This window comes from Pinus tabuliformis, chromosome 4_2 (genome assembly GCF_031772625.1).
Source record: "Pinus tabuliformis cultivar Carrire ecotype Pingquan chromosome 4_2, CPIR1, whole genome shotgun sequence".
In the NCBI taxonomy this organism is placed as follows: domain Eukaryota; kingdom Viridiplantae; phylum Streptophyta; class Pinopsida; order Pinales; family Pinaceae; genus Pinus; species Pinus tabuliformis.
In genome coordinates, this window is record NC_142304.1 from 1,163,025,753 (window position 1) to 1,163,039,369 (window position 13,617).

Below are 13,617 nucleotides of genomic sequence, written 5' to 3' on the forward strand. Positions count from 1 at the left end.
GATTTAATGAGGTTAGCTGTCAGTTCAAGTAATTGGGTCCTCGTAACTGTTGTGAGGCATGCTTGCACACTTAGGACCCAAAATTTGACTACAAAACGTAATAGACATTCAAATAAATAAAATTTCTAAATACAGCTCTTGTTTGGTTAGTGTGCTCTCATTTACTAATTAAAGGAGTTGTTTAACCCTTAAGTTTCTTATTATATTATAAGATTAAAAAGGAAAATCAATATGTGCTTTACACCATTTCTTTGGCAGCTGATATACTGTTTGCTTTACACCATTTCTTTGGCAGCTGATATACTGTTTCTTGTATTTCTACTAGTGATGCCTCAAGTGATTCCTAATGTAAGGTAAACCCTAGTGAAAGAAATATACTTTTGTCCATTATGGTCCCTATTTCCATATGGCTCTCTTATTATTCTTGTTTTCTTGGGGAAATTAAGATAGAAATGTCTAAATGTAAAAAAGTCCGTACTCAATGGGGATGCTAAGGTAAACCCTAGTGAAAGAAATATACTTTTGTCCATTATGGTCCCTATTTCCATATGGCTCTCTTATTATTCTTGTTTTCTTGGGGAAATTAAAATAGAAATGTCTAAATGTAAAAAAGTCCGTACTCAATGGGGATGCTAAGGTAAACCCTAGTGAAAGAAATATACTAATGTCCATTATGGTCCCTATTTCCATATGGCTCTCTTATTATTCTTGTTTTCTTGGGTAATTTAAAATAGTAATGTCTAAATGTGAAAATGTCCGTACTCAATGGGCATGCTTTTTTTTAGGTTGTTATGCTTGGACTTTGCCATGTAGATGGTTGTTTGTAAAATTAGATCCTAACATATGCTAGAGTTAAAATTTTTCTTACAGATGTGAAATCTGCTACAAAGAACAAGGTTCCATTGGTTCGTTCTTTGACGTTAAACTGGGTGACATATTGTATTGAGACAAGCAGTAAAGCTGCAGTTCTTAAGCTACACAAGGACTATGTTCCTATTTGTATGGAGGTAGGTGCAACCTTTGTTTTCCATGGTTGGCAAGTGCTATTTTATCAAGTGACAATGGACATCTAATGAGATTGTAAATTTATTGAACGATTTTTTTAATGTTTTCCATTTTGCAAAATATTATATGCTAATGTAAATATGTTTTAATTGTTTCAAATGTGAGTTTTTGTTGTTGTGTTGTCCACAATTATTACTATAGGGTGGCTTACAATGCTGGGTTTTGTTTATTTCTAGTGTTTAAATGATGGAACTCCAGACGTAAGAGATGCAGCATTTTCTGCTTTGGCAGCTGTGGCAAAGGTATAGATTCTTGAAGTTTTTCTTGTGATCCTGTTTTATATTTCTTTCTCATAATTGCATTATGCTGTTGGATTAGCTGGTAGGAATGCGACCCCTGGAAAGATCGTTGGAAAAGCTTGATGAGGTGAGAAGGAAAAAGCTTTCTGAAATGATTGGGACTGGGAGTGGCCAAGTTTCTGTGGCAGTAGCAACAGGTATCTGTTTTGTGTTGTCTATTATTTTTCTCTTGTAATAGGGTGTCAGGAAAACTATGCTTTGTATATCTCACTTTCCTTTGCCATTGTCCAGCAGGTTCATCACAACCCCCCGTGGGTGGAAGCGGGGTGTCAACTTCAGAGGTGGGAGTTGGTGATGTGCATCCATATTTAAATTCTTAATTTCCATTATTTTGATACTTACAATAGTAAATTTACGTCATATCCATTTTATTTTTATTTTTATTTTTATAAATAGCTGATTTGTGTGGTAATTATCATTCCTGATTACTTTTACTAGTCGAGATGCAGATTTTTATTATTTACTTGTGCTAGTGGAGTTTTTCTTTTCTACACTGGTTGATTGGTAAAATTCTCTTTTCTAGGACAAACTGATTCTTTAAGCTCTTTTAAAAGTCTTTTTTACAGAAAGGTGCTGCAAAAGTAGGGTTCCACAATCTCAAGCTATAGCAAATCACCCAAGTATCATTGTATGATGTAAACTCCCAAGCATCAAGGAGCTAGTATTGTGCAATTCGGGAAGGCTATCCATTGCCACCACAATAGCTCTTCCTCTCACTTTGGTTGGCTCATCCTGATTGTCTATATGATGTAAACTTCCAAACATCTAGGGGCTAGTCTTTTGCAATTTAGGAAAGCTACCCATTGCCACCACAATAGTTCTTCCTCTCACTTCTGGTTGGCTCATCTAGCATCTCCATGTGATGTAAACTCTCAAGCATCAAGGGGCTAGTCTTGTGCAATTTAGGAAGGCTACCCTCTGCCACCACAATAGCTCTTTCTCTCAATTTTGGTTGGCTCATCTTTGCATTCAAGAGGGGCTTTCCTTGAAAGGATTTCCAGGGCTATGGAGTGGAGGCACAAGGTGATGTTTTGAAGAATAAACCTAACCAAAAATGAGTGGTTGTAACATATATGGGTAAATGAATGTTGTGAGAACAAAAAGGTAAAGGAAAATCTAAAGACTAGTGCCAATGCAATGATGAGCTAAATGGAGTTCAAGTGGTAGGGATCATAGAGGGATAGTGCTTGAACAAGTAAGGTTAGTAAGGGCTGTTATGCATGCCACCAATCATTCTTTGTTGGTTGAAATTTATGTAGAAAACTAATGTTGGAGAGCTAGGATTGCTAGTCTTAAGCAATGTTGCAAAGGTGATGTTATATTATTCCAAACTTGCTGACCTGTTGCTTTTTCATCGTTGGATGGCTCAGACTCAATTATCTTACTCATCAATGCTGCATTTTGTGAGAACTTCTAGACAAGTTTGGATTCTTTAAAAGTCCCACGGGGAGCTGCATTCTGCTTCTTGCAACGTTATTTTAAGCCATGCTGGCCTCTTCTTGGTTTTTGGTACACTAGTACAATGACCCTTGGTGGGTCCACAAGTTCATTTGTTCCTTCAGGCTCTTCTTGAGGATGATCCATAGGTCTTGAACCCACATCCTTGGGAACTTCTTGCTCCTCATCATCAGTATCCAAATGTGATCCTTTAGATTTCCAAAAGGCAACATCCTCATCAAAAGTAACATCCCTGCTAATCTCAATTATTCGTTGTTTTGGAACATAAATTCTATAGGCCTTCGATGGCTCAGTGTAATAATAAGTGTTCCCTTCTTCCTAGAAGGTTCTAGCTTGGACCACTTCTCCTTCGACACATGAACATAGACACGACAACCAAAGATCCTCAAATGTTCAACTTTGGGCTTCTCACCTGTGCAGACTTCCTTAGGAGTCTTATTCTGTAATACTTGGTGAGGACTTCTAATTTGGACATAAACAATTATCTTGGAGGCTTCTCCCCATAAAAACATTGGCAGGTCTTGATCTTGAATCATGGCTTTAATAACTTCCATAATGGTTTTGTTCTTTCTCTCAACAATCCCATTTTGTTGATGGTTGTAGGGAACTATCAACTCCCTCTTAATTCCAGCATCCCTGCAAAAGGCAATAAGTTTCTTGGAAGTAGATTCTCCACCATTATCAGACCTCATAATTTTGATTCTTCTTCTTGTAAAAATTTCCACTAGGGCCTTGAATTCTTGAAACATGTCAAAGACTTCATCCCTGGTCTTCATGAAATAAATCCATGTCTTCTGGGAGAAATCATCATGAAAGTTTCATAGTATGAAAAACCAATGTGGAAAAAGTCGAAGTCGGGATTAATTCGGCAAGGGTCCAAAAGTTGAAAAACTCGGCAAAGTTGGGAGTTTTTCGAAAAAGTCGGCAAAATTAAAAAAACACAAAATTATTCATTTTTTTAAATTTTTTAAACATCTAGAGTATACAACATCAAATAAATGCATTTCCACATAAACATGTAAAGAAAGCTAATATATAATATGTATATGAAGTCTAGTGCTACATCACATATCAAAATAGTGAATCCACTCTTGAATTTTGAGTCCTGTCTGAGTCTCAACTCTCAAGAGTCAAAATATCAACAAAAAATATAATAAATGTTCATCATGAGTCATCTAAAAGTCATCAAGTAATCACTAATCAGTCACTGAGATCCTCTTCCCCTTTTACGGGAATAGGGAATGGCTTTGCCTTTTCCTCTAGAGGAAGAAGACCCTGCCCCTGGGGATACAAAAGGAAATGGACTCAATCGTCCTCTACAAGTTGATGGAAGAGGTGGCCTCTGTGCTACGTTGCCGCTGCTGCTGCCCACCCTAGATGGTGTCACCTACTCTTCAGCATCCTCATCCAGCTTTGCTACTGCCTCCTGACCCTGATGTTGCTCTGCCTCCTCCTCCTCTATCTCTAGCTCTCCCTCCTCTGCAACTGCTACATCCTCTAGATCCACACCTAACCAATCCGGGATCGTGTCCAAGATTGGCCTCTCAGTCTCGACTCTCCATTGAGCGGTGGTATCAATATTGTCCAATGAGATGGCTTCCACATCAGTAGGTTTCTGAAGCTGTCTCACCCACAATCGAAGATTGTAGTAGACGTATACCATGTCATTGAGGCGTCGGGATTCCAATCTGTATTAGGGTCATAGATTGTAAATTAGTACTTAGAAAATTTAAATATTAAAATTAATCAAACGAATTCAAAAAATTTAATTTGAAATCTTTTTAGTTTTTACCTGTTGCGCTTTTTGGAGTGTATTTTGTCAAATACACTCTAGTTGCGCTCACACCCAGAGGAACTGCATGTTTGGCTGAGCACTCGAATGGCAAGCTTTTGGAGATGGGGTACTCTGGCACCATAGCTTGTCCACCAAGCATCTACAAGTTAAAAGAAAAATGATAAAGTTAGAAACATAAAAAAAAACATTGAAATTCTAAACTTGAAAGTTTGAAACAAACTAAAGCTTACCTGGCATTTTGGTCGTCCTATTCTTTTTCTCGGTAAATCTATTCTATTCTATTATATTATGTACAAGAAAGCATTACAGTCAAAGAGTCAAGTTGCCCAAGGCCTACAGTGGCTCGTTGGGATAGCAGTTCGCTTCTCAGTATTGGCCCTCGCAGGGGCATCATTTCCAGACAGAATATTGTTCTCAAACCAGACAAAAATCGCCCGCGCAGGGGCATCGTAGCAAAAATCCCACCCTCGCAGGGGCGTTAGAAGACTGACAGCGCCCTTACAAAACCTACTGACATAACCAGAGCGAACATAGACATGTATAAAATCTAGAAAGACACAATCAGAGACATATAACTTAAACAGAGACATATACCCGACACAGACAGGAACGAAAGACCTATCCCAGACCTGGACAAAAGTGGAGAGTGATAGAATGTGCCTTTGGACGCTAATCCTCCGACTCTTCCTCAATAATTGGGTACCACCCGTAGCGTTCGGGGAAGCCTTCCCCTTCTTCCCCTGCGTCCCTCTTTGAAGTCGACGCCTCCTGCTCCTGAGGTCGTTTGGGAGCCTGTTCAGGTACCTCCACGGGATCTTTCTCGACTTTTTCCAGCTGTACGCCTGGGAGCTCCTCCTTGCTGCCCGAACCGCCTTCACCTTCCTGAAAATCCTCAGTGAAAAGAACCGAGATGTGTGCATTGATGCGAGAGTTGTCCCTCGAGCTGCCCAGAGTGAAGATGGTGGACCCGAAAGCTGGAAGAGGGTGCGGTCCAGCACTGGGATTACCCATGTCCATGTGTTGACTTGCCTGGATAGGAGTGGCCCCTGCCCTTCTGTGGCAGTAACAACAACAGCAGTGGTGGTGGGAATCCGCACCAGGGTGGCGAGAAGAACCTCCACGAGCAGATCCCCTTCTACTGAGCAGCCTTTGCCTGGGTCTGACCATGTTTGCAGGGCTGCCGTCGGCTTGAAGCTGAGCGGCGAATGGAGGTTTTCCCGAAGAGTGTCTCCCCCAAACAAAAATAAGTCCTTTTCCCACCGTTCTGAGACGAAGCTCACCAGAACATAAACAACAAACAACAGAATATATGAGCTCGCGTCTTCCCGTGGCTTCTTGAAAGCTGGCTGGATCAACACGAGCTGTGGCTTGAATAATGAGATTGCTTCCGGGAACTTGAGCTGCGTAATGCTCACTCTGAGCAGGGACTTGCAGCAATCCCTCCTCCATCTTAAACCTCTTGACATTCTCTCGAAGCCCCGAACTCCTTAACTGCTTTCTGCAACCTCCCCATTTCACCTTACGCATCATTGAATGCTCTGCCTTCGCGTCTCCTCTTAACTCCTCGGCGGTGAGAGGCAATGAATTGTCGGGATGAACTCGAGGCAGCACATGTCAAACATGTGGCTCCTCGCTGCCACTCGTACAAACACCCGCATCCGGGATTGGTCGTCATATTCTTAATAGCCATGTTAAAACCAAATGTGCCACCTCCCATCCTATAGACCTCCATTTCTTTAGAAATCTCCTCATGTTCTTGCTCAGATGACACCATCCTCTCAATACAAGTGAAGAATCCATCCATCACCTCGGCATCAAATCTGAAACCACAAGCATAAGAAAATGCAGGGTTGAGGTAGACACCTGCAGCATGAATGGGGCGATGGAGGGTATTGTTCCATCGTTGATCAATCACTCTCCATATGACTTCTTGTTTCTCTAACCCCTCGTCTCCCTTATCTGCATAATAAGCACGGATGGCTTCTTTGGCCCTATCCATGGCCTCATACAAGTAGCCCATTGCGGGCTTCTCTCCATCAACCAACCGAAGAACCTTTACCAAAGGTTCTGAAATGGCACACACCTCCTCTACTCTTGCCCAAAAGCTCTGATCATATGAAAGTAGTCTGCATATGCCCTCTCCCTCTGGTTTGCGGCTAATAGATAAAGAACGCCAATTCGCTGAGAGAAACATGCTCTTCACCTCCCACATAGAATTCAACAGAGACTGAAGAGATATGAAAGTAGTGGCAAATCGTGTAATGGCAGGCTGCACCAACTCTTTGCTGTTGGTGAATTTTCTCATCAAGCTAAGCACAGATGAATGATTATAAATAAATTTTGTTATGCTCTTGGCTGATTCAACAATATCCCTCACAGTAGGAATTTTACCTATATCCTCCAACATCAAGTCAATGCAATGAGCAACACAAGGTGTCCAAAATAAGTTAGGATACCTCTCCATAAGCATCTTGCCAGCGGCAACATAATTTGCAGCGTTGTCCGTTATGACTTGGACAACATTGCTTGGGCCTACTTCCTGAATGAAAAGGTCCAACAACTCACATAATAAACGTGCATCTTTAATGTGGTTAGATGCATCAACAGATTTTATAAACATTGTCCCCTTGGGACAACTAACCAAGAAGTTAAGAAGGGTCCTACCCTTCTGGTCAGTCCAACCATCTGACATGACTGTGCATCCAGTGTGCTCCCATGATGCCCTAAACTCTGCCAATCTAGCAGTGCACTCAGTCTTTTCATCTTGAAGAAGAGGCCCTCTCAATTCTGCAAAGGTGGGGGCTTTGTACCCCGGGCCAACGACAACAACAACATCAAACATAGGCTGGTAGAATGGGTTTGTCTTGGCAATGTTGAAAGGAACATCACTCCATAGAAGACACCTACTGACCAACTTGTCAGCTTTTGCCTTTTCCTTTTTTCTCATTGATGATCTAATCCCAGGTTGTGAACCAGTTGTTGTTCTAGGAACAAAAAAAGATGAGATAGAAGGATGAGTACCCATGGGTGAGGAAGGTGATGCTGCTGTAGAAGCACTGCCACTCTCAATTCCCCCCACTCTTGAGCCCCCTACAAGTTGTTTTGTTATTGCTGCCCTGGTCTCTTTTCCCTCCTCTTTATCCATCAATGACTGAATGGCCTGCCAGATGATTTCTGGAGTTGTGTTTTTGCAAAGTTCAACATTTTGCCCCGGAATTTGCCCCAAATGGAATTTTATTCTGTCAAGTCAAATACATTCTATTGACCCCCCCAGTTTCGGGTGTAGCATCAGGCTCACCAAACTCCCACATAGAATCCAAAATCCTCGGCATTTTGTTTTAAACTTTGAGCTGGAATTTAAAGTTTAAACCTGGGCACAATAAAAATTGAAACAAATTCAAATCAGCAAAATATAATTAGTAATTTCAATTTGTATTGCACTCAGAATTTTCAATTTAGAAACAAATTAATAAATTTAAAATTTAAATTACAAATTTACAGTGATTTTAAATTTTAAATTTAAATTTTAATTTTTTTAATTTTAATGTTAACACTGGCTGAATGACCTTAAGTGATAACAGGACTCCTAAATATTAGTACCTTGATATGGTAAGTGACGTTGTTTGACATGGCAATAACCTTGACCTTGTTTGATTTGGCAATAATTTTGTTCTGTTACCTGTATGGCAATGATATATAATATATATATTATAAACTATTAAACAGTGACATAAGACAGAAATTCCTATGCTCATGTGAACGATATGTAATGACAAAATGCTCTCACGAGTTACGAGTCACAACTGTGGTATATATCAGTGAAACTTAAGTTACTTAACAGTGAAGTTTGAACACTGGTGACTAAAGTTTGAACAGTTATATAATATACAGTTACACTGTACAGTGTACACATTGCACGCAGCACAATACAATTACATATACGCTCTTAAATTTTAATGGGCCATGGCTTTCCGTTGCCTGCGGGGCCGCAATGCTCATTGTGCATAGCCATATATATTATATGTAATAATTTAATAAATATGAAATATATATTATATATTAATCATAATATACGTCAATTTTAAGTTTTAAGTTTTAACATATAACCGCGTATGGTGAATGGTCTACCGTCTGAGGCTCTGAGCAGTGAACGCTGCATACCTTAACCTTGAGGGCCGAGGCTTGCGGGCTCCTGTTGGCAACGTTGCAACTGGAAAATGCACACCGAAAACCTATAGGTTGAAACCCTCGGGCGTCGATTCTCCACAGCGCGGATCCGGAACAAGCAAAAAGACAGTGAAAAATTAAATGAATGATTTCCGGCTTTTTATGCCCGCTGCCAAAAATTTTATAACGCAGACGATTTTTTCAATCGACTCCCGAAAAAATAGGGATTAATTCGATTTTATCTCGATTTTTTCGTTTTTCAAAAAATCGTCAAAAAGTCGGCTGATTTCGGGTGTAGCATCAGGCTCACCAAACTCCCACATAGAATCCAAAATCCTCAGCATTTTGTTTTAAACTTTGAGCTGGAATTTAAAGTTTAAACCTGGGCACAATAAAAATTGAAACAAATTCAAATCAGCAAAATATAATTAGTAATTTCAATTTGTATTGCACTCAGAATTTTCAATTTAGAAACAAATTAATAAATTTAAAATTTAAATTACAAATTTACAGTGATTTTAAATTTTAAATTTAAATTTAAATTTTTTTAATTTTAATGTTAACACTGGCTGAATGACCTTAAGTGATAACAAGACTCTTAAATATTAGTACCTTGATTTGATATGGTAAGTGACGTTGTTTGACATGGCAATAACCTTGACCTTGTTTGATTTGGCAATAATTTTGTTCTGTTACTTGTATGGCAATGATATATAATATATATATTATAAACTATTAAACAGTGACATAAGACAGAAATTCCTATGCTCATGTGAACAATATGTAATGACAAAATGCTCTCACGAGTTACGAGTCACAACTGTGGTATATATCAGTGAAACTTAAGTTACTTAACAGTGAAGTTTGAACACTGGTGACTGAACAGTTATATAATATACACTGTACAGTGTACACATTGCACGCAGCACAATACAATTACATATACGCTGTTAAATTTTAATGGGCCATGGCTTTCCGCTGCCCGCAGGGCCGCAATGCTCATTGCGCATAGCCATATATATTATATGTAATAATTTAATAAATATGAAATATATATTATATATTAATCATAATATACGTCAATTTTAAGTTTTAAGTTTTAACATATAACAGCGTATGGTGAATGGTCTACCGTCTGAGGCTCTGAGCAGTGAACGCTGCATACCTTAACCTTGAGGGCCGAGGCTTGCGGGCTCCTGTTGGCAACGTTGCAACTAGAAAATGCACACCGAAAACCTATAGGTTGAAACCCTCGGGCGTCGATTCTCCACAGCGCGGATCCGGAACAAGCAAAAAGACAGTGAAAAATTAAATGAATGATTTCCGGCTTTTTATGCCCGCGGCCAAAAATTTTATAACGCAGACGATTTTTTCAATCGACTCCCGAAAAAATCGGGATTAATTCGATTTTATCGCGATTTTTTCGTTTTTCAAAAAATCGTCAAAAAGTCGGCCGATATAATCGTTTCGGCCAAAAAATCGCATTTTTAGGAATTAATCCCGATTTTTTCGGGACTTTTTCCACACTGGTGTAAAAACCACCCAAGGATTTCATAGACATGGGTCCACACATCAAAATATATAAGATCTAAAAGTCTTTTGGACCTACTATCATTGTTTGGAAATGGTCCTTTTTTATTCTTTCCAAGTGCATTCCATTTGCAAAATCCATGTTCAACCATGATTTCTTGCAAATGTGTAACAATTTCTTTTATTTTGGGCAAGGCTTTGTAAGTTTGTAGTGAACATGAGCATATCTTCGGCGCCATAATTCACAAAGATCAATGTTGTTATGTATCAATGCTTGAATTGATCATCCCAGGAGTCTATGCATGCCTCCATCTCGCACACCAATTACTTTGGGAGAATCTATAGTAGAGCCTTTCTTACATACTAGAGCTTGAGCATCAACAAATGCAACTCCATACCCTTCATCTTCCAAGCATGAAGTATAAACAAAATTCTTTCTCAAACTAGGTACATATAATGTATCATTTAAGAAAAATGTTACCGTTTGATTGCAGGTGAAAGGATGTTGAACCAATGCCTTTGATTGCATATTTGCCATCGTCACCAAGCTCCACCCTTTATGTAGTCTTCTTTACCACTGACTCTGTGAGGCTTTCACGATTTTCACTGAAATGTAAAACGCTGGAAATAAAACATTTTTAAATTCAAAAGTTCATTTGTATGAAATACTCAATCAAAATCGTTAGATGAATAAGTAAAACTAGATTAGTCCTACTTGCATAAGCATGTAAGAACAAATGAACTTAAGAAATTAAACTAAATGTTTTAAGCTCAAGTCACATTAATGAAATATCAACCTAGTAATCTGCTCTTAAATCACATGTTAAAACCAACAATATATTCTAAAACAACAATCCTGTAACCATGCAATATTCAAAAATTTCTATGTATAACAGCAAAATTTTTTAAATGACAAACTGATAACTTCAATTCAGAAAATTTATGATTTTAATTCTTTTTGATCTATTGATGTATTTGATCTAAAAAATTCAGAAATAAACTATTAAACAGTAAAACAGTTTTCAGAAATTTGTTTGCAAAAGTTACTGAAGCTAATTTCTATTTTTGCAATTATACAATACTAAAAATGTAATTTAAATATGCTGCTAAATTTAGAAAAATTCCGAGTTTAATTCTTTATGGTTTATTAATGTATTTGATTGAAAAGCTCAGAAATAAACTACTGAACAACGGTAAAACAATTTTCATACATTTGTGTGCAAAAGTTACTAAAACTAATTATATTCGTGAAATGTAATGCAGTGAAAGATGCAAACTAATTTGCTGATAAATTTCAGATAACTAAAATTTTATGCCAGTACTAATTTTGCTTTCAATTAGATCAATGAAAGAGGTAAGGGTTTAGAGGATGTGCATCAGTCAGCCCTTAGGTGCTTGAAGACACTTGAAGATGAGCTGCCCAAGTCACTGAAAATTTTCCAATGCAAATGCCAAACTCGGAAAATTTTTGAGAAAATTTGTAAAAAAAAATTTGAAGTTGTCTTTAGTGCGACTTTTTGGACTTTCCGGTGCTGGAATTCGGTGGAAAAATTTGAGGTGAAATCTTGATTTGTGTTATTTAAACTAGTATTTTGACTGTATATATGGATTCAACACCCTCGAAAACCCCTAGGGCACTTCAATTGCACAAGATTACTCATCAAGGTTGTGATTTCAATAAATTCTTGCCGGATTTTAGAGAAATTACTTTGGAAAAACCCACCCTAAAAGCTTTCAAAAAGTCACACTAAAGACAACTCCAAAAAAATTTGTTATTTTTTTGGGGAAATTTTAAAGAGAAATTTAGGAAAAATTAGTGAGAAAATTTTGGTGAAGGAAGGGAGGCTTGAGGGTGGAATGTAGGAGATCGCCAGCGTAGGCCTCAAGGCCCAAAAAATTTGTCCACGATCTTCTTGAAATTTCTTTTCAACCTTCAAACAAAATGGAGATGCGCTTTGGGGCTTTAGATCTCTCTCCGGAATCCACAAAAATCACCTACAATCTTTAGGTTTGTTTTTGCACAAACAAAAGACAGAAAACTCTAAAGCATGTATATACATAAATATGAAATATCCAAAACTCCAATGGATTAGAAATTTGATATTTACAAATATACAATAGTATTCTACAGATCTAGCAGATTTGTAGATCAAAGCCCTCTATTAGCCAGATTTAAATAATTTTTACACAAATTTAGAAATAAATTAGAAATTTTAAAGAGGAACAAGCCCAAGGAAAACCTTTTAAATAAAATGTTTTGTAAGATGACTTCAGAAATTATAAAAAACAATGGGCTCTTTAGATTCTGTAATCTGAGAGTCGGTTGTTGATCCAGCTGAGGATTTCCCCAAACACCAAAATCTTGAATGATAACTTTTGCACACTTAAATTTGATTGTTAAATTAATAGTGAGTCAAAAATGACCATAAAATTATCAAGAAATAGTGATACCTGCTATTTCTATCAAATCAAAATGATATTTTAAGAAAACCGAGAAATTTGTGCAAGATACTTGTGCACAGATCAATCCTCAAAATCTATTAACCAACAAATGCAAATTAAAAGCAATAGAGTATTAAGAACAATATTACCACATAAATCTAAAAGAGGAACACCGTGGTCTGAAACCCCAAAATCTTTGTGTTTTATTAACCAAAAAAAGTTACAAGAGCTTTCTTAGAGCAAGTACACGATTCAAAATCAAATCCAAATAATGGAGAGGTCTCTCATTTATAGAAAAATTCTCCAACGGTTAGTTGGCTTGATCTCTATCAAAGCAATCTCAATAGTTGATGAAGATCAAATGATTTTTTAATCATCAACATTGAATTAAAGTTGCTTTTTGAGGAAATTCGAATTTCACTTATAATTTTTTTTTGATTAACTCAAAAATGATTATTTTGAGTTAATTGCCGTAAAAAATGTGACTTGACTTAATTACTATGGACCAAGGGTCCAAAATATCTTGAAATTTTCAATATTCCCATGGGGAGGAACTCCAAAAATTAAAAACTCTAAAACCCACGAATTTTAAATATTGGAGAATTAATTTTTCCTAAGATCTAAATTAATAAAATTTCTGGCTTTAGCATTTTAATTTATTTTAGCTAGAGAATTTAATTAATTGATTGATGAGGGGATTATTAATTTTTCCAATCGTATAATACTTTAGCATTATAAAGCTAAAATATTATTTACCTGAAATATTACATTTCTAACCCATGAAGGGGGAACACCCGTTTGTTATAGAACCTTAATAAGTACCCACTTCTGCGACACAAAATATGATTTAGTAGACTAAGT

At 37.4% G+C, this 13,617-nt stretch overlaps 1 protein-coding gene across 1 annotated transcript in view; it reads left to right on the forward strand.

The window, feature by feature from the left end:
- LOC149173801 (protein MOR1-like) overlaps window positions 1-13,617 on the forward strand; it is a 163,508-nt gene that overhangs the window by 59,078 nt on the left and 90,813 nt on the right. Inside the window, exons 12-15 of the mRNA XM_089424746.1 lie at window positions 871-1,007; window positions 1,242-1,307; window positions 1,384-1,501; window positions 1,596-1,645. Coding sequence (XP_089280872.1) covers window positions 871-1,007; window positions 1,242-1,307; window positions 1,384-1,501; window positions 1,596-1,645 — 371 coding nt within the window. The remainder of the gene's footprint in view (window positions 1-870; window positions 1,008-1,241; window positions 1,308-1,383; window positions 1,502-1,595; window positions 1,646-13,617) is intronic.